The sequence below is a fragment of the Alligator sinensis genome, unplaced genomic scaffold (assembly GCF_000455745.1).
Source record: "Alligator sinensis unplaced genomic scaffold, ASM45574v1 scaffold741_1, whole genome shotgun sequence".
Taxonomy (NCBI): Eukaryota; Metazoa; Chordata; order Crocodylia; family Alligatoridae; genus Alligator; species Alligator sinensis.
In genome coordinates this window covers 326,158-338,371 of record NW_005842212.1, presented here as the reverse complement: position 1 = coordinate 338,371, position 12,214 = coordinate 326,158, and the positions used below count along the sequence as shown (strand labels likewise).

The window sequence follows — 12,214 nt, the reverse complement described above, 5'->3', positions numbered from 1 at the left end:
CACTGCTTTAGGTTTTACACAAAGCAATGATGAAAGTTTGTCATTCATTTAATTCAGACAGTGTCTTCACATTTCTTGTATTTTCAACTTGGTCCAGCAACTTAACTCCTTTAAGCTCCTGGGTTTCTGAAGAAGCCTTGCAACATTTACAAGAAATTTTAACAGTACAAACACACACAAAAGAAGTGGGAACTTCTACTCTTTCTGCATTTACCCCAGTAATGGCCTGATTTACAGAAATACTAGGCACCCAAAAATCCTGCTTAACTCACTGGAAGCTACAGATGTTTGGCACTTGTGGGTATCAGGCTATTGGAGACTGTAGGGTGTTTCAGCCACCTTCACTCATCTGGGACTACTCATTTCTGCTCGCAGTGGGCATTACAAAAGGGTGTGGTACCAGGGCAAATCTAGGGAACACATGGTCACAGACCTCACCTCTGGATCTTCTATAAATGCAGCCAGAGAGCACCTTTTTTTTCCCTCCCACCCAAGATGGCTTCTGTTAGTATGGCTGCTCTCACTGGAGACCACGATGTCAGGAATTACTCAGGTAAGCTTACCAGTTTGATCCCTTTTGAAAACTGACAACAAAAAAACAGTGCTATCAAAAAGGTAAGGCATTTTAAAAAGATGACATTTAGTATGCTTGCCCCAGCACTCATCTTCTGTCCCCAAGTAGATGCCACTGAAAAATCTGTTCAAAATACACATCTTATTTTAAGGATTCTACTGAGCCTAGTAATATGTTATAACACTTAGTGGGAACAGGAATTCCTGCATGATATTTGCTCGTGCCCAGACAGTTTCACTGCACGATCCCCAGTACTTGCTCTAGAAAGCCCCGGCACTATGCAGACAGCAGAGGTGATTAGTGTTTCTCCTCTTGATCTTTTCAACATGTTTCCGGAGACATCAGGCTCCTACCTTTAGCCAAAGTGGTGCTGTAGTGTCACCTAGTGGGGATCCTTGCTGATTGCCTGGGCCGATGCTGTGATAGGAAAACAGGGCTTCAATATGACAGGAAAGGTGGTATAAATGCTTATGTTAACATTTCTTGTAGTCATTTTATTTCTATTCATTATTTCATTTGCAGCCCTAAAAGTGGGAAGAAGTTGGGGCAGCATGAAATATAATGATGATATGTAATAAGGAGAACCTACATCTGTTCAAAAGTTAAATTCCATGGTTTACTCTGCTTTATTCAGGCAGACTGCCCATCTGCTTTCATCAGACAGGGCATTGGTCCTAAATATTTAATATTCTTCTGACCCCAAGCCAAGATTAACATGTGAGGTGCTGCCAAATCTTTAACAATGCTTTCCTCCAATATTTTGCCTTATCTGCCTCTTTCACTCTCCTCATACACTCCTACATAACACTGGTTCTGTCCCTAAATGACCCCAGACATCCCCATGGAAGCTCCTGCTTCTAGCAACTAATCCTTGCGGTTGCAAAGAGTATATTACCCCAGGGATGCTGGTGTGTTATGGGAGAAGGGAAGGGTATAATGAGGCAAGGAATGGCTGTTTCAACCACAGCACAGGTGCAACAGCAGAACTGGAAATAATTTGAGGTGTTTTAAGCAAACTCCTTGATTAGAGGTGATTGGGAGGGATGTTAGCTGATTAGCTGCACCACAGGGGAATCAACAGCTAAAACTGTTGTCTCTACGAAGTGTAATAACTTAATTGCTGACTGATAATGGGGCAAACAAGAAAACAGTGACAGAACTAGGAAGGTTCCTTAGTAACCTCAATGTCACCACACTGCTCACATGGAAGAAAGCTTCTCGGCCCTCCAGGAGAAGGGGTGACAGAAAAGGGTTACCCCAGTCTAGCAGGGCTAATCAGAAAAAATAAAAATTGCGTAGAGGTACATTTTGTTTTGTTTTTTTTCTTTTAAACCTGCTCATATGCACACTGCAAACATTACTAAACTCCGTAAATGAAGTCTTAGTGTTATCCTTACTCTTCCCCTCTTCTCCCCCTGTTGCTTGTTATAGTCCCTTGTTGCATTTTGTTTTAAAACTAACTTGTAAGTTCTCTAGAGTGGAGTCTGTGTCTGATGTGTTTATATTGTGCCTAGCATGATGAGGGTCCAGCCCTGATTAAATTCTTTGGGTGCCACTGGAACATTACCATTTAAAAGATCCATATACAACCATCTAAATTCCCATAAAAATAGGGCACCCACAGGCTTGCACCCATACAAAAAGAAACAGACTTTTACAAAAATTTGTGTGATTCACCTTCAGCCCTACTGCACTGGAAAATGTGCACCGTGCTGCTCATCTTGGAACTGGAGGGGGAAAAAAGGAGCAGGGAAGTGTCCAGTGCAGGAGGTTGTAGCCAATCATATTCTTATGGTTTATTGACTTTAGGATGTGAGAAAAGTTATGGTGCTTGCCTGGGGCTCTGGAGACCAGTCTTTCATGCCTTGCTTGACTACAGACCTCTCATGTGACCTTAGGCAAGTCACCCAGGGTATGTCTGTATGGCACAATGAACAATTAGTCCTGCTAGGAAACAGGGTACGTTAGGCCAGGCAGAACACCATGCTAACGCAGCTGTACTGCTTCCAAAACTCAAAGCTCAGCTATCTCTGCACAGCATTGATTTGTTGTATATATGGTTTAGATTTTTTTTATTGTTTTTATTGGGGGGGGGGGGGTTATATACTGGAAAAATCCTGCTTAAAATTATATAAAACCTAACAATAGGACCTGATATGCAAGAACTTGACTTCACTAGGATAGAATGTGACTTCATAGCAGCTCATATTCTGCAATCACAGTAAGGATGTAGGACAGATGTCATTTAAGCAACACTTAACTTCTGCATTCTTCAGCAAGCCTGCCAGACAACTAAAGCTGTCAAAAGAAAACTGCTCTGCCCTCACAAAGTTGGCAAGAGCTGTCCTGACAGTGTAATGAGGGGGGCTACTGGAATAAGATGCCCCAAAACAAGGGGAACACATAATACAGAAATAATCTCACTCACTTTAGGACCTTTACCAATATAGGGAACTATGGGCATGTCTACACGTCTCCATACGGCAACGTTGCTATGGCACCATGCTTTAGTACTTTGTTTTGGAAGCCAAAAGGAAGTACTAAAGCATGGTGCCGTATGGGCAGTAACTGCACTGTGTGCACAGCATGCTAGTAGATTTTTGCTGCTACATTGCCATAGTGGCACACTATACCCTGGGAGTGTGATGCTACAGCGATATACCTGGCGATCACATGTAGACACACATGATCACTATATCAATGTAGTGCATTGCTACCTTGCTGCAGGGAGACATGTAGATGCACCTCATAAGCAGTAATGCTAGCCACATGTAACACCCTTTGCGCTTGTAAATGTTTGAAATTAAACAACAGTGACTTATTTTTAGCATGTGATACTCCAGCAATTTTGCCAAAGCACAACCACAGCTAAACAACATCTTGAGTTGCGCAAATCTCCCCAAACAGCACGAAGAATCATTTATTGGTAAATGTATTTTATTGGATGATTTACTAACTTCAAATTCACTTTTAGTAGGTAAATAACTAGCTTCTATTCATGACTAGAAACCAAAACATACGGGTAATACTATACCACATAAGTGTATGTACGTTTGAGTTTTTCTGTAAACCCTTTGTGCACAGTAGAATAGTTTGTGGGAAGATTGAAATAAAATGTCTCTATTACCTTACTATACATATTTAAATATTTCATTTCTCTTGTTGTAACATATAGAAAGGATCACTTATCTTTTCTTTCACGTCTTAATTCCATTTTTCCATTCTAATGTGTGAGATAATATAATGTTAATGAGTCTGATGCACAGTAGTTGCTCAGAAGAGCATTTCAAGAGACGGAAAAGGTGTCTCTTTGCTCTATTAGTTCCCTCTGTTCTGCTTTCACAACTAAAAACAGAAACTAGTTTTTGTTTTTAAATAACAAGAAAGTGAAATTACTTCCCTCATTTCACCTCTTTTAGTCCAGTAGGGTCCTGATTCCCCCACACACCCTCAGCCCCTGCACCCACCCAGCTGACTTCAGTACAGCACAACCCATAAGGTCAAGTGCTCGACATAATTAACTGTTACACAATGTCTGTCCCTCCTTGTGTTTTATAAAGGACATCCAGCTTAAATACCATTTAACTCCACTAGATGGAGTGCAAAACGTATGGCTGCATTCTGGCTAAGTAGTTAAAGCCTGTACTCTGGATCAACCCTGGGTGAATTTGAGGTTTCAGTCTCACAGGTTCTCTTATCTTTCAGCAGCACTTTGGAAACTGCTGTCTGTTCTATGAAAAGTAAGTTAGCCTTAGATGTTTATTTTGACAGTGCCTGTCAGGCAGAATCAGCCCTACTTAGATGTATTTTCTATACAAAATGACAGAGAATCAGACTTTGAACCTCTTGCAGGACAGAGATCTGTTTGTATTTGTATCTGTATCTACCACATGTGTCCATGAACTTGCATGTGAAGAAGAGCTCGAGCATTGCTCACCAACACCACATTTGGCTCCAGATTTTCCAACTTGACTAATGGAACAGGACTCTTCTGCATAACAGGATGTGATGACTTGTTTCCTTTCCTCTACTGCTAAATCAGCTACATTTGATATTAAGTACACCCTGTATATGCCCACTTCAAAGAATTATTACCTTCCATATGATTTTAGCATTTCTGTATGTAACTAAATAAAAATATTTAAGAAAAGAAAGTTAAATACTCTAAGCAACTAAAAGCTGAGGGATTTCAAGCTGAAGCTGTTTGTTTTACTAGGAAGGTTATTGGTAATCGGATGCCTAAATTGCCTTCCTCTGTCACTGTCCTTTTCATGAGAGTAATCCTAAATCTCTTTAGCAAAAACAGCCATCTTACAAACCAGTAAAATAACCATGTTTAATACAAGCTGAACACAGCAGGACCATGGCTTGTGTTTATATAATTGTAAGAGAGAGAGAAAAGTATATGTTACTCCACATTTAGGGACCCTGTTTTAGCTTTTAGAGGCCTACTAGGTTTCTAATTGTTTTTTTTTTTGGAGAGAGATTATTGATTAGTGAGAATCGAACACACACCTAGTTAAATGTATAACTTGAAATATCCAAGGCAAAATGGAAAGGATTCACAGTCATGGAAAGGTTTCAATATCTTGAACTTTTCCTTAAATTGGCTGTTTTGCACGCTACTACGGCTCGGTGTACCCTTGTTATCCTTCACACACCTCTCAGCAAAATTGGAAGGCAGGGCAGGGCAGGGCAGGGCGGAGTTGCTGCTTAACTCGATTGCTCATGACTAGTGTCATATGACAGCTTAAAGATGGCTGAAGGGGAGAGTTGCAATGCATCTGCCGCGGCACAGAAAGAAGATTTTGAGATCCTTGATAGAAACCAGATTCCTAACGTGACCGAGTTGAAAAGTGAGGAGAAAGAGAAAACTGGTGCAGAAGCAGGGTGGTCTGCTCCCATCTTTTCACTGGCTAAGAAAGCTTCAGAAAACTTATCAGTGAGCTATGGCAATGCTCTGAAGTCTGCAGCTTTGGTAGGACTCGTATCCAAACAAGTCAGCAATGACAGCACAGCAAAAACAAGTATGGTTATGTTTATTCAATAAACTTGCTTGTACTGCATACAAATAAGTTGGCTAAATCCTCTGAGTGGCAAAGAGGCTTTATTCTTGCTTTGCACAGATTAAAAAGAAATCTGATGCTGTACTGAAATTTGCAAAGGCAAGTATACAGCCCAAAAATAAATCCATGTAAAATTTCCTGTGGCCAGGGAAAGCATAAACTTCTGATATTTGGCAGGAGGATAGCCTCTAATTTGGGGGAATATGAGGTTTTATTTGCAACTTACCCAGAAAAGTTCAGATCAGATGTAGCATGACTGTGTAGAGCACTGGTGTCCTTCCTTATACCTGGGCTAAGGAGAGGAACTGTGCAGTGTTCTTGGTCATGTGACTTCTGCATCAGAAAGTCATTGTTAAATCACAAGATACTAACTCTTAAAGGAAATTAAGCTAGCAACACTTATGAATGTTGCTAGAGGGGCTTCAATTTCTTTAGCCTTTCAGTAAAATCCTGTCTCTGAGGTCTGTTAACTTTGGGGGGTTTTTTCATTGACTTAAGTAGGATCAGGATTTCTCTGTCCATGTGGAAAATATTGCTGCATACAGCAACTCAAGGACTTCTTGTGTTCTAGAAACACTGGTCAAAAATAAGAACTGCGTTTTCCAACATCATTAATTAAATGCTGCATCCCTGCTAAAGGAGGTCTAAATAAATGCCAGTTACTGCAGGAAAAGATGGCACATGAGGGGTCCATGTGTTTAAAAGACTTGACCCCTTCCTCTATACAGGAGCTGTGCATCAAGGTATCAGATCCTGAGTATACCATTCCACTGTGTCCTGTTCTACTGTAGCTAGTAAAAGGCATCGGAGAGCAGATTGTTAGTACAGCTCAGTGAAAATATTTCCTATGTAAACAGAAAAGGACTGGTAGGGGAGAGAAGGGAAAGAGGAAGAAAAAAACAGAAGAGGAAACATGGTAGGATGACCAAACAGCTGGAATTAACTGAAAAAGTTGTGGTTTTGATCAAAATATACTGAATTAGCTCAATTACCTATTCTATATCACTTCTACAAGGTTCAGGAGGACCTGGGAATTTTGCAACTAAGGTATTTTGTGGATTCCAATCAGTGCCTTGAAATTTCCACAGAAAACAGGCAGTGTGTAGCCATGAAAGAGGTACATGCTGAAATTCAATACCTGAACGGCTACTGGTAGTCAATAAACAAACCTCTGTAGTGTTAGAGTGTCAAAAGGGAAACTCAGGAGGAAAGCTAATTAGCTCCACAGTAATCTCAGTATCTATGGGCACTTTTACACATGCAAGTGATGCAGTGCCTGGCACTTTGAAAAGCACCTGGTGCTGTGATGCTTGCAGTTGTATAAGTGGTGAAATGCGCATCAGCGCTAAAAAAATTGCAGCAGTGCGCTTTTGAACTAAAACACAGAAGGTGCTTTAGTTCAAAAGTGCATGCTGAAATTTTCTGCGCGCTAACGTGCATTTTGCCACTTATACAACTGCACGGTTCACATCAGTTTGTGTGCGGAGCAGACTCGATTAATTGAGTCTGCTCTGAAGTGGCGGATCTCTGGCACGTTACAGGACAAAAAAGTGTGTGTATAAATGCCCTACATGTTTATTAGTTTACTGCAGCCTAATACAGCCACACAACACCCCAGGATAGTACTTTTCAACACCAGCGCTATCCTATGGCAGCATTATTTAATGCTCCACAAGTGTAGATGGTAACTGGGCTGGCTGGGGCACAAGGGTGCTTTAGTGCAGGGGCTACTTGCCAGCTAGCCCTACAACGGAGCACCCCTGTACCCCAGCTGGCCCTTCTGCAGCACGCTGAGCCATGTTCTGCCCTGACTCAATGTGCTGCAGTCCAGGTGCATGTTCAAATGTGATGCCGGAGAGCAATAAACTCTGGTGCAAACTGTGCTGGAGTTTATTCTGTCAAATGAACTGCACATGTAAATGTGTCCAGCGAGTAAGTAATTGGTGGGGGGGGGGTGTTCTTTCCTGAGCCCCACACCAGCCCGGTGGGAAATACTATAGTTCCTGACCAGCATCCCTGTAGATCCTGGGAAGGGAGGGCAGGTAACAGGGACCAAGGTCATCTAGGTATTGCCTTCAATAGACCTCTTCAGTCTCTGACCATGTGACTGTAGCAGAGCTGCAATACCTGTACTTCCCAATAGTCGCTTGTGCTTGTCCCTTTTCCTCTTCCCCACTCCTCACCTCTCCCTGCCAAAAAAAATAAATAAAAAGTCCCCAAATGGTGTACGGGGTGGAACTTCATGCTGTGTTACTGTCTTCTGAGAACTATGGCCAGGTGGGATGATGTGCCTTCTTGTGCCATCAGACCCTTCCATGTTCCTTGCACCACATCCAAGCTTTTGCCATGCCACCTGAAGCACCTTTCTGGGAATCTTGTAAGAGTGGTTCTCAGCCAGTGGTCTTATAACCCTGCCAGTGGCTTGCAGAGGTGCTATGGATGGGCCCAACCAACTCCTACCATGTTCTCCAAATACAGCCTAGTTTTGCAGGAGTATTTTGCTAAAAAACTAATTATTCCTGGAGCAGTACCATGCTAAGGAAGCTGTACTGCTTCCAGTTCAGGAAGTGTTCTACCTAGACCTAGTTAGCACAACACCGTATTGGTACAAAGACCCATACAGAGGTATACTAAAGCAGCTGTACTATGGTCATGTGAATCACTCTGCAGTTGCTGCAGTATCAATTTAAGAACCATTCTCCTAGAGGAGGAGGACAGGGTGGTGCTGCAAAAATGGCTGAGCTCCTCTCCCTGTGGGAAGGATGAAGATCAATATACAGAGGGTGTGCTCTTCACCCAGACAGACAGCATGCTGTCTTGCTTCTAACAAGGTCTATTCTGTTCTTGAATGATTTCTTCTATGACTTTCTCTCTAAGAAATTTTTCCAACTTGATCACTCATATTGAAAATGATTAGATTAATAGACCTAGGTACGCTGTCAAGCTTACTCGTTTTTTGTTGTTTATCATGTATATGACCTATAAGTGCCAATTATGAACCCAGATTCACTTTGCTAAGCACTGTGCAACAACAGAGGGAAAAAGATTGTTTTCTGGGACAAGAAGCTTTAAAAAAAAAAAAAAAAAAAAAAAAAAAGGGCAACCAAAAACCCCTCTTTGGTGTGTCAGTGATCTAGGCAAACAAAACAGACTATCCAGCAAAAAGAGTGAAAACTATTAAAAGAACTGTACAAAAGCCCATTAAAGAAATTTTAAAGGAGGATAAGGTTTTCCCTAATCTCCCAGCAATACTCAGATTTTTACCTGCAAAAAAAAATATTAGTAATTTTAAACTTAATATCCCTTTAAACTTCCTGTATCTCCACCTCCGCATCTTTTATAGTAGTGGTAATACACCTCACTCAAGCCCCCTGGAGATCCATAGATCTTCTCTTAAGAGGCACAAAATTTTCTGAATAAAACAAATTCAAAACTAGATAATCTATAAAAGTTAGATGCATGCATTTTAAGTGTTTGGGTAGTTTTTCAAATAGAATATGCCATGATTAGTGCAGTGCAACTAAAATTCAAGGGGTACTTTTCGTTATTAGTGTGCGCCCAAAAACTCAGCCCCAAGTGTATCATCTTAACAAATCCACACCTAGAGGAATGTTTGCCTGCAACTAGCTAGAAACTTTTAAAATGTCCAAGCTAAACCTTGCTCTCCAGTTTTTTTGTGGGGGGGGGTTGTTTTGTTTTGGGGGTTTTTTGCTATTATGAGATTCTTAGTAATAAAACTCTCACTTCAATTCCCTTAAATTCTGTACATTTTCATATCAGAATATATGTTTACTGTTTGTGTTATTTCCTTGATAGATTATGTATTCTGTAATTATATAAAATTGCTTACTTGGATCATTATGTGAGGTAGATTCCTTTGTCATTACCTGGGCCAGTAACTTGACACCACCTCGATTTTTTTTTTTATATGCAGAACATGCCTACAAATAGAAAGTACAAAAAATCTTTTTTGTAATAATTATTTTTATTTTTTGTCTGCCAGATTTTCAGTTTAGTGGTTAGTGGCCTTGGCCTAGGGGAAGTACACTAGTTTACACTAGTTTTCACTTTGGTCTCTTGCATTTAATGGCAAAGGGGAATTCACAGCTACACCAGTAGAGGCAGAAGGCAATGGACAAACTCATTAGCTGTTTTACTGTGTTATTGTGGGTGGGAACTCTTATCAGAACAGCTAAGTGTTTTTGTGCCTTATACTTACCCTGTGGTAGCAGCTCCTCTGCATGTGCTTTTGCTTACTGCAGGGTAAATGCACGTATGTGAACAGTTAAGCTCATCATCAGGCGTTTCATGATAAGTCCCTGACGCCTGTTTTAACTTGCTTTAATTTAATCATTTGTCAATTCCATTAAGGTGCAGAGAGCAGGGCTGTCAAATGTTATCTTGCCATGTATATTTGGGGCCAGTAAAAGTGTTAAAAGAACCAATTTTTCAAACTCCTCCATGAACGTACATTTATAATTGCACAACTGTTAATTTTGAGGTGGTTTATTGTTTCATTACATTATTGTAGAAGAGCGTACTTTTCACCCTAAGACGTCCTTTTTCAGTCATTCACGACTTCTCAAATTCTTTTTGGTCTGAAATTGTGAGGTCAAAGGTATCGTTCAAAAGATTGAAACGAAGTCAGCTCAGCTCTTCTAAACTAAAGAAGGGGGTGGTGTGTTTAATGCAGTATAATTCAGAGAGCTCAAACTTGAAACCTTTTTAGGCACAATGAAAACTTCTCCACAAGTGAAAAATTTGATATATATTTAAAATATTCTGTGAAACCTCACTACAATGCAGTCATAGCATTTTGTGTCTCCCTAGATAGCAAGGCCCTCCAGGCATTGACATGTTTGTTTTGGTTCTTTGAGCTGTTACAATGTTTTCCAAACTAGCACTACATAAATATTACAGGAAGAGTAGTAGCATGCAGTACTTCCCCTAATAAAACCCTCTTTTTAGTTGCTTATAAACTGGCTCAACTCAGCTACTTCAGTTTAAAAATTTCTCATACTAGTTATTTGGTTCAGTTTCCTTCCTTCTTCAATTTCCTTGAAGAATTCAAGCAAAAATATCTTGAATGAGACGATTTAATATTTACAATCCCATTGCTTTGGAGCAAAGTCTTGAAACTGAGCAGGGGTATTCCCTTTTGTGGAGTGTATGCTGTTTGCTGACTGCCTGAAAAACGGCCCAAATTTGACTAAACTAGAAACTTGGGTATTCAGAGTTAGCAGCAGCTGAACTTTCCAAGCGTAATCTTCTTTTAACACTCTTGTTTCCGTTCGGCTTGCATCCTGTTACCAAGGCGAGTTTCTTAAAGTGGTCTGGTTTAAATGTTTGAATATGAATGCATAAAAGTTGCCCTGACTTCACTAAATCAGTTTAAAATGTGGTAAAATGAATGCAGTGTTGCATACAGGCCGTGCCCTAAAAGTAGAGATGAAAAAGCCTGGATTTTCATTCGGTAAAAAACTTAAATGCAAGACAACCTTCTGCCTGACCCCTGAAATATTTTAAAGTCTAAACAAGGTTGTATAGTCTTCAGGTACACAGACAGTTTTTGTTGTGTTTGGTTGTTTTTGGCTGCTTTAGTTGTTGTGTTTGGTTGTTTTTGGTGGGTTTTTTGCATTACTAACACCCTCCCATCCAATGCAATTTTTTTTTTTTTTTTTTTGAAGGGCAGAAAGCGCGCACATTTTTACGCTATTATCTGGTTTAATTGTACTTCTTGAAGTTTGCTACTTGAGAGCTGCCCTCCCTGTTCAGCTGGGTAACCCCAAGGCAGTCGATGCGCGTGCGTTGTTGGTGGGGCGGCAAAGCTGAGCGACACATAGGAGCTGCGCTTCGGCAGCGTAGAAGGGGCGAACCCAAGTCGACTTGTCTCGAACTGATGCCTTGGCTGCTAGGCTGTCCTGCTTCAGGGCCCTTCCCCACCTTCCAATGAACGCTGGACAGAAACCAGCTATAAAGCCCGACACATTTTCAAGCGCTAACTTCGTAGCCAGCGGGCTCTCTTTCTAGCTGGTGGGACAGTATGACGTGACGAGAAGGACTTTGGATGCGTGGCCAGGCTAGGCTCACTGGCGAGTTGCGCCATGTTTGAAACGTGTGGTAGGGGCTGTGCCTTGTGGCGCCGACATGGGGCGCAGGCTGCTCCCGTGCTGCGGGGCGGACAGGGCTCGGGCCCACACCGCAGCACGGTGCTGTGCCCTCGACGGTCTCTTCTTGCTTCTGCGGTTTGCTGCGAGAGCCGCGTCGGGCTCGCCTCAGCCTGGGGGGGGCGGGGCGATCCCCTCCACCAGCGTGAGGAGCCGCTTGCGAAATGGCGCCTGCCAGCTTCCCCCGGCCGCGCTCTCGCGAGAGTCCCGCAGAACTCTCGTTGCTCTCTTGAGTCGTCCCTCCCTCCCCCCCTCGCTCTTCATTGGATGGAAAGAGAAACAGGCAGGCTGAAGAGTCCAATAGGAGCGAGGGACGGCCCGCCCCTGTATCCCTCCGGGATTACGAGACGGGGCGGGGGTTGTTTTGGTTCTCGCACGCCGATTGGCCTGGCGAGGAGGAGGCTAGA

At 42.0% G+C, this 12,214-nt stretch overlaps 1 protein-coding gene across 3 annotated transcripts in view; it reads left to right on the top strand.

Moving 5' to 3' along the window:
• The first annotated feature begins 480 nt into the window (after nt 1–480).
• Nucleotides 481–12,214, top strand: part of RUFY1 (RUN and FYVE domain containing 1) — a 30,562-nt gene continuing 18,828 nt past the window's right edge. For 2 of the 3 annotated variants that reach the window (XM_006026833.2, XM_014521392.1), the window contains exon 1: nt 481–553. In XM_006026833.2, the coding sequence (XP_006026895.1) occupies nt 496–553 (58 nt within the window). In that variant the 5' untranslated portion in view covers nt 481–495. Of the gene's footprint in view, nt 554–5,330; nt 5,602–12,214 lie in introns of those variants that run through there. The other variant, XM_006026832.1, reaches the window with a different exon arrangement.